This window comes from Fulmarus glacialis, unplaced genomic scaffold (genome assembly GCF_000690835.1).
Source record: "Fulmarus glacialis isolate BGI_N327 unplaced genomic scaffold, ASM69083v1 scaffold3050, whole genome shotgun sequence".
NCBI lineage: Eukaryota > Metazoa > Chordata > Aves > Procellariiformes > Procellariidae > Fulmarus > Fulmarus glacialis.
Genome location: NW_009187013.1, coordinates 1 through 8,788, shown reverse-complemented (window position 1 = coordinate 8,788; position 8,788 = coordinate 1). Strand labels below are relative to the sequence as shown.

Sequence of the window (8,788 nt, the reverse complement as noted above, 5' to 3'; positions counted from 1 at the left end):
TTGAGGTTTCCCTTCCCATGGCAGGGGGTTGGGCTAGATGACGTTTAAAGGTCCCTTCCAACCCAAACCATTCTGTGATTCTATGATCAGCTGCATGAAATTGTCACTCCAGCGCACTCACAATATTTCTTTGAGGACAAGGAGTAGCTTTAGGGAAGGGTGCCTGACAGGTAGACCAGCTGCAGTTGTCTGTTCATAGCACAGATACATCCCGGGCAGCACAGCATCCCCTTCGCTGACCTTCATCCTGGCTGCAACCAGAAGGGACATAGTCTTCTGACTACATGTTTCTTACTGCTTCTGTGCCTGTTGGCTGGGTGCAACCATGTTCTGTGTTTCGTGAGTCAAGGGCATGGCTCATTTCTGATGGGCTGTTGGATGGCAATTTGGCTCGTATGGATTGACCCACCACCAAAGGTGAGATCCTTTTATCCCATTAACTGTGGTCTTCGTCCACGCGCTCCAGCAGCTGGGCTCCACTCTGCCCTCTGTGCCCCTCTCCTGGTGTGGGACTCTGCTGTTCAGGCACTGTGTGAAGCAGTCGTGATGTGCCAAGTGTCTGAGGGATGCACCTTATTTGCATAGATTTGAATAATGCCTACTTTATTGTGCCATTAAGCCTTCAATAAAAAGGAATTGCTTCTATAATTCAACAATGGGTTTATCAAAACACTCTAAATGAAAGTCTCTGGCAGAGGCTGGTTTTAACCATCTGATGAAAGGTGTTACAAAGTTTGGAGATTTACGGTTTTTTTTTTTTTTTTTAAGTGGGCCATTAAAAGCCACCTGTCAGACTGAAGCACAGGCATTTATAATAACCTGATCTCTGGTTCCTGAGTCCACTCCAAACCTTCTTACAGAGAAGCAGCTTGGATCTGCAACAAGAGCATTCAGAAACCATGCAGGAGGCAGACGTGCTGCAGAGGTGGGGAAGGAAAGGAGATGTGAGCTCTTCTTAGTTCTCCCCATGAAAATTCAACTTGATGAAGCCAGCCAGCTTCTCCTTAGCTGCTTTGTGCCGTGGTAGCACCTACGTAGGTCATGTCAAAACACGAGCAGGCTCACGGCAAGGTCAGCTATGGGTGAGATCCGCAATCAAGATAGCCATTAAGTTGCTGGTTGAATTCCCCACGTGTTTTCCTCCCTGTCTGCAGAATACGGTCCCCGGGCTCCAGCGCCGGGTTGCTCTATATCTCGCAGAGGGCACAGTATGCCCTTCACTCCCAGCTGACCTCTTGCTTGCATCAAATTCATCATTCCCGTCACTCGGCGTGAGTCATTTCATCAGGCTGCGCTTTGTCTCTTGGCCTGGTGAGCGCACGCTTGGAGATGAGATGCAGTATGAGTCACAGTTCAAAAAACAGGTGCCTGAACTGGTGCTGTCAAAAATAAATTTGCAGGACTTGATTCTTTATGCTGGTTTTTGCTGTTATTAACTGCAGCTTGTCTCAGGAAACTGGCTGGTTTTGATGGACAATAGACCATTTTTTCCCCTTTTAAATTTAAGATCGAGATTAGCTGCAGCAAGATGATCTTGTTCTTAGTATATTCCTTCCAAATTAGCTTGCAACTGCCTGATAGATTTTGGATGCATCATTATAGAAAGTATACTTCCTTGCTTTGCATAGTTAGTAGAAACAAAGCTCCCCATATAGTGAAACATTAACAATTATTTACTAATGCTCAGCTTTTCTGAGCAGGTTAATAAGGGAAGGAAGGAGGCTCAGAGTTATGTCCTCTGCCCTCAACTGTCCATGGTACATCAGATAGATGAAAAATTCAGCGTGAGGGTCAGACTCATCCCCATGAAATAACATTGAATTTTAGGTATCGGCGTGGCCGGGATCTGCTGTCACTCGCTGGAGGACAGCACTGGCTGCCTGCTTGGGGCTCTTTCAGCTCCGTAGGAGCAACTCATGGTTCAGAGTGGGATCAGGAGAGCAGAGAGGAGGAAGACGTGTGACCTTGAGGAACGAAATAAAAATCCCATGGGAAGGGAAAGATCACGCCCACAGGGACTCATAATGAGAGTTTCTGCTGCGCGCTCAGGGTTCATTAGTTGGAAAGGACAGAGGAGGAGAAAGGGTCTTGCTTGGGGCTGAAAGATTAGCTAAATTACCCTCAAAGTCCCTTCAGTTCTGTGACTGAGAGCTGTATAATGAACTACTTCTATTCCTCACCATTTTATGATGTGCGGGAGAATCAGGGTGGTTTTGATACCATTACAGAGGCCCTGTCAAAGCCTGAAACACCTCTCCGGTCACCCCTGGTCCAGAGCAGCAGACAAGGTGCAGGGACAGACTGTTGGGAGAGCTGGAGAAGGGAGTGCTTGTGTTCAGAGAAGTTGTTCAGTTGGAGAAGGGAGTGCTTGTGTTCAGAGAAGAAGTTCAGAGTGTTGCTTGTTCAGATGAGCCAAACAAAGGCCAAGATGTACAGTAGCGTAAAGCCCAGGGAGAGGGCGAAGGCACAGAAGAACATCAGATGGATGAATAAATTTAGATGGGAAAGAATTGAGGTTAGAATAAGGTTTCTGGTATCAGAGCGGTGAGATCCAGAAGCAGGGAGCCTCTGGAAAGGTCTCACAGAAGTGATGGCACAGACTGAAAGTGTACTTTTAAAGCAGAGCATTGAACTTTTGTGTGCAGTCACCTGCATTAGTGAAGGACTGGATTCGGTGACCGTGAGAAGTATTTTCCAGGCTTGAGTTTCTGCATATTGGCTGGAGGATGATGAGCGTGCTGCTGAGCATCCTGATCACATTACGAAGCATATTGGAGTAGAGTTGCACGGAACAATTTATGTTGGGGAAAGAACAAAGTTGCAGAAGCGTTTTGTTTAGAATCATAGAATGGTTTGGGGTGGAAGGGACCTTTAAAAGTCATCTGCTGCAGTGAGCAGGGACATCTTCCACTAGACCAGGTTGCTCAGAACCCCGACCACAGAATCATAGAATAGTTTGGGTTGGAAGGGACCTTTAAAGGTCACCTAGTCCAACCCCCCTGCCGTGGGCAGGGTCATCTTAAACTAGATCAGGTTGCTCAGAGCCCGTCCAACCTGACCTTGAATGTTCCCAGGGATGGGGCATCTACCACCTCTCTGGGCAACCTGTGCCAGGGTTTCACCACCCTCAGCGTAAAAAATTTCTTCTTTCTCTAGTCTGAATCTCCCTTCTTTTAGTTTAAAACCATTCCCCCTTGTCCTGTCGCAACAGGCCCTGCTAGAAAGTTTTTCCCATCTTTCTTATAAGCCCCTTTAAGTACTGAAAGGCCGCAGTAAGGTCTCCCCGAAGCCTTCTCTTCCCCAGGCTGAACAACCCCAACTCTCTCAGCCTTTCCTCATAGCAGAGGTGTTCCATCCCCCTGATCATTTTTGTGGCCATTAATCCAGTAGGAGTTAAAAGCAAATACATTAAAAAGGTATTAGAAAAAAATAATCTCTTCTTGGCTTGTTCAGTTGCTCCTTCATCCTTCTCTTCTCCCTACTACTTCTTCTCTGCTTGGTCCTTGCCGCTCACTCTGCTCAACCCTGAGGATGAGCGCGAGTGCTCGCTGGAACGCCCAAGCACCGTGCGCCAACCTCTGGGACTCAGCAGAACTGTTTTATTAACAGTGGAGTAAGTAAGGTACTTGGCTCTCCCCAAAAGAAAATAAACTTTGTGCTCAGTGCACGCTCCCACTCATATGCCAGAAGTCCGTGGGCTGTATTTCTGCAGTTGCCTTCTCTGTGCTCTCTCCATTACCTCTGGTAATTGAGTCGCCTCTGGGATATAGCACCAGGGCATGCTTGGTTGCTTTGTGGGAGAAGCATTATTTTGAGTTTGATCCCTTTGTTGGGGGTGGGGAGAAGATGAAGAAATCTGCAGTCATAAACCAGGCAGACGGCAGCTTACGTCGTTATAGCCTGTAGAGTACGTATTTATCTACCTTGCACAGACTAACAAATTGTTGTTGCAATCATTACAGTAAATATGAGATATGAAAACAGTTTTAAGTTTCATTTTGCTTGCTGTCATCGCTTTTTTCTTTTTTATTGAGCAGCAGTAATTTAATAGCATTGTTTGACTCCTGTTCGGGTTTTTTCAGTCTTGCATTGTATTGAGTTTCTGTTGAACATTTAAGTACAGTAGTACAATTTTATGCCTAATGGAAAAAGCAATAATGATTTCATTAATACCAGGGTAGAATTTGTCCGTACTAAACAAGAAATCAGAAAGCACTGAGCGTATCAATAAAACAGTGTTTCTTAGCTTTTTTTGCTTATGTGGAACAAAAGAAGGCACTCTCTTGTACCTGTACTCGTAGGCGTAGACTTGCATCCTCATCTTAACTGTTGTGCCATCCCACAATAACGCTGATCGCGTGTTATTGTGTGTGGGATCGGGCCCCGGCTCAGGTAAGAGCATATTTTAGTTTCTGGGCTGTGCTGTTGCATTTTGTCTTTCTAATGACATATTGATTTTAGCTGTAGATCCTTCAAACAAAATCTTTGCAAGAGTACAGTGGGAGGGTGATGCTCAAAGACATCACTATGGATCCACCAAGGGATCCATTCCCCTGCTCCTCTAGGGTGGGAGAAAGCTGGCTGCCCATTTATATCTTCATAGTTATCAATTCACATTTTATCTGAAAACTGTATTTCATGTCTATATTTATAATTTAAGTGTGAAATATTCATATTCAAAGTAAACAGGCTTCAGTAAAGCATGTTAAGAATAGTCTATCTTAGGATACGACAGGTTGCTGAAACCAGATCCAGAGCCAGGATCACAAATCGGTCCCCTGCTCTACTGAATCCTCTGCTTTTCAACTGAAAAAAGGACAGTACAATCCAGTAGACTTTCTAAAGCACTTTCAGCTCCCAGAGCAACCAGCTACCTAAGAACATAGTCCAGAGTGGGCTAGAAGACCACTGGAAAATGAACACGACCCCTTGGGAAAGGACAGAAATGAAAGACAAAATTGGGGGAACACAGCTTAAAGCAAACAACAATGAAATAGAGAGAGGTTTGGGGGTAAATATTCTTTACCGTGTTAATGCATACAGTGCTGTGAAGATTGTCATGTGGAGTTAAACTCTGGAAATGGAAGTTGAACCTCCAAATCGCGGTGGTCAGACGTGCCGATATTTGTGATACGCTGCTGATGGGTTTGAAGGAAAAAAAACCCTCAATCCTGTTGTTTAGCATAAGCTGCTCCTTTGTTATTGAATTTAGGGAGAAATACAAGCCTTGTGCGGTGCTTGACTTTTTAATAGCTAGATTTTTATTAAGTAAATGTGTTTTTTGCGATGACTAGGCTTTTGATTGTTGCTAACATTGGTTTTAGCTTTGCTAGCTGCATGCTGGAAATTTGCCAAGCACAGAAACGTGGTTCGTGCCCTGAAGCTTGTACAATCTGAGAAGGACGACGCTGGGGGAAGAGGGAGGGTGTAACACACTGTATAACATTTGTTTTCTCCTCTTCCTTCCCTCGCTGCAGACTGTACCAAAGCCAATAGCGCTGGAGCCCTGCTTTGGGAACAAAGCAGCCGTTCTCTCTGTGTTCGTGAGGTTGCCTCGAGGACTTGGGGGTATACCACCACCAGGACAGTCAGGTGAGGAATATCATCATGTCCACTGGCTTGCTATTAACTCTGTGCTCCTTCCCCAACCTGAGAGATTCACCTTACCGTTTCAGACTTGATCGCGCAGTAATTGCTGTACCCACACCACAGCTGAGGATGTGCTTGGGTTATTTTAAGCTAGCTAGCTTGGGCTCTGCTAGCTTCCCACCTGAGGTTTGATTCAGTTTCTTGGGTCAGTTGATGGATGAATATTTGATATTTGGATTACACTTTAATTTATGGCTGGGGAAAAAGGGGGATCTGGTACAGACAGGTTTGCAGTAGTTTCTTATGAAAGTAACTTGTCTCCCAGCCTACTCCCTCCATTCCCAGCTCCATTTGTAAAGAGACGTCAAGTCCTTTCAAAGCATCCATGCTGTCCTCTTAGCAGCTCTGGACAGAGAAGTTTTCTCCGTCCAGCTTAAGGTTTCCTTGTTCCCAGCCCCTTCTCACTTAAACCTGCTTGCAGGGCACTGAGGCATAATCTCCTGGACAGTCTGTGATTTAACTGGGGTTTCTCCAGTGCCCAGCGAGCATAGTGAAGCAATGGATCTTAAAAGAGTACTGGCTGGGTTTGAGATAGGATGGTTTGGTTGTGAGCTGTGTTGAACTAAATCCTAGATGGCCAACGGTGGTTTGTCTGTGGATCTGCCAAGAGGGTTGCAGAGATGACAGCTGTCCGGGAAGTGCAGTGGAATGTCCGTGTACATGTGCTTTCAGGATTTATTCTAGCACATCTACTGGTGCAGAGAAATCTCTAATCTTACGGGTTTCACATCCATTAATACCCACACTTCTTATTTCCAGCTTTTTCTACTACAGTTGCTTTCAATAAAACATGCAGTATTTAAACGCTTATTTCGGAATAGCTGCTAGAGTTTAATCTCTTAAGCCAAAATGCTTTTCTAGTTTGCTTTTTTTAAGAAGAACTCAAAAAACTATATTCATTTTGTGGCTTGGAGGGTTTTTCTCAGCTGTGGCGGAAGGATTTGTTTCTGGGACTGTTTTGTTCCGTGACTATTTTGTTTTGTTGCCTCAGGTCTTGCAGTGGCCAGTGCACTGGTGGACATTTCACAACAGATGCCAATTGCCTACAAAGAGAAATCGGGTGCAATACGAAATCGGAAACAGCAGCCCCCTGCACAGCCAGGAACCTGTATTTGATGCATGGACATCAGAAACTGTATAGGGTTTTAAACAAAACAGAAAAGTAATACCTAGGAGGAGGAGAAAGATTTCCAAGTTGTGTCACAAGAGACTAGAAGCACTCAGAAAAACACAACTTCCTTGAACCCAACTTTTTCTCTCATCTGCGTGATAGTTGGCTTTATTTGACAACTGCTCCACTTAAGTTTTACTGACACGTGGCTTCAGATTGCTCCTTTGTTTTCTTCAAGTTTAAAGTAAAATAATTTTATTGCAGGTCCAGTAACATCCGATCGCCGCCATTCATGGTCAGTGTAAATAGAACAGTAGTCCAATATGAATGACACTCAGGTTTATACATGGAAAGTGCTTTGTAGTTCATGTATTTATCAAACTGTACAAAAAGAAAAAGATGCAGTGTTTACAGGTGTCAGCTCTCAACACATAAACACTACTATTAATCTTCAAAGCATCTTCATCCTTTGTTTTCATTTAATATTATATGTTTATTCTCTCATTATTTAAGTGGAACTCTCTTCCAGATACAGCGTTTTTGTAGTCATCATGGTCCAGAACATCAGGAACGCAAAAGCTGGGATGGTTTAAAGGTTGATGTCACATGTTGCTCAGACCACATGCAATACCTGGAGAAGCTGAGTGTTGCTTTTGAAGGACTCGGTGTTTGCATAGTCTTAACCTGCTTGGAGTACACAACACACAAGTGCCTGGACTTGAACAGATCTAGGGAGTGAGGAGACTGCTACACACATTTCTTCTTAACGTAATTATATTCCTTTAAAATATGTGTATGCACACACATATATAGTCACCCAAGGCAATCTGTGTTCTTTGTAATATATCATGTGCAGTCAGAGGAAAACGGCATTTTCCTGACCAACAAACTACTCAACCAGATGGAAATATCTGGAGGGGAAGTAGAGTTTCAGTGTCTCATAAGAAAACTCCTGGTTTCACCAGCGCTTTTAATAGAAGCAGTTCGTGTTCCAGGCCAGATATGTGATACTTCTTTTGATTTTTCTCTGCCCATTTGACCTCTTTGCCTCCCCCTTCTCTCCTGCCATTCTTCTGGATGAGAGCTGAGCTGTGCCGAGGCACTGCTCCTCAGCAGTAAGATTTGCTTCATCTCCTTACAGGGTGTAAAAAGCAACACTCCGGGTGCCAGATCATTTGAGGATGAAGTAAAATAGAACTTTAAATAAAAAGCAAGTAGAGCAGCTTCATTTGGCCACAGGTTTGCGTTTTACATGATCGGTTACTGATATTTCCCATATGGGTTGAACTCTCTTAGGTGTGGAAGAAGGTGGCTTGTTCGTGAAGGGAGGGGACTTGCAAGCAGCAAAGACAAGGCTTGGCTTTTGGGGGATGTATCAAACCATCTTGAAGTACTCTGACTAGTTGGGATTATGTTTTGAGGTTCAAGGTTGGACTTAACCCATCAGTCTGTGCATGCTGGTGCCCAATGTCTCCTTGATTCTGGAATGTGGCGCAGTGCCGGGGCCACGCGAAGTTGTGATCTTGAAGCTGGTAGGAAGATGGTACATGAAGGTGCCAAACGAGGCGTGTAATTGTTGCTTAATCACAGTAAGTGCGGTTTCATTCCGGTGGCCGAGTCGCTGGTTTCTGATGAGGACATCTAGTACTTACGAAATGGAGAAGTAACAAATCGAGGGGAGTGAAAGAAAGTGCTCTTGCATCTTCTGGCCAGGTAGCACCCTTGTCCAAAATGAAACCCAAGTAACTGCATCTTTTTTTGTGCACGTTTTGGTGATCGATGACCTATCAGCCACTTCTTCCTTTTTTTTATTTCTTTAACTATTTTGAAGAAGTTCTTTGGAGCGCGTCAGCATCGCAATAAAGACGTGAATTGCCGTGCGTGTCCGGACAGCAGTGATGGGGGACAGCCTGCTGGTTTAAAGACCGTGGTGGATTATAATTCTGATTTCATGTGTCATTTAACAAATACAACAGAACTGCAGAAAAAAATTGGGGAAAAAATGCATTTTATATATTCATATATGTA

At 44.3% G+C, this 8,788-nt stretch overlaps 1 protein-coding gene across 1 annotated transcript in view; it reads left to right on the top strand.

Annotated features, from left to right (window-relative positions):
• ATRN (attractin) overlaps positions 1-7,216 on the top strand; it is a 117,634-nt gene extending 110,418 nt beyond the window's left edge. Inside the window, exons 29-30 of the mRNA XM_009573463.1 lie at positions 5,478-5,592; positions 6,641-7,216. Coding sequence (XP_009571758.1) covers positions 5,478-5,592; positions 6,641-6,765 — 240 coding nt within the window. The 3' untranslated portion in view covers positions 6,766-7,216. The remainder of the gene's footprint in view (positions 1-5,477; positions 5,593-6,640) is intronic.
• The last annotated feature ends 1,572 nt before the right edge of the window (positions 7,217-8,788 follow it).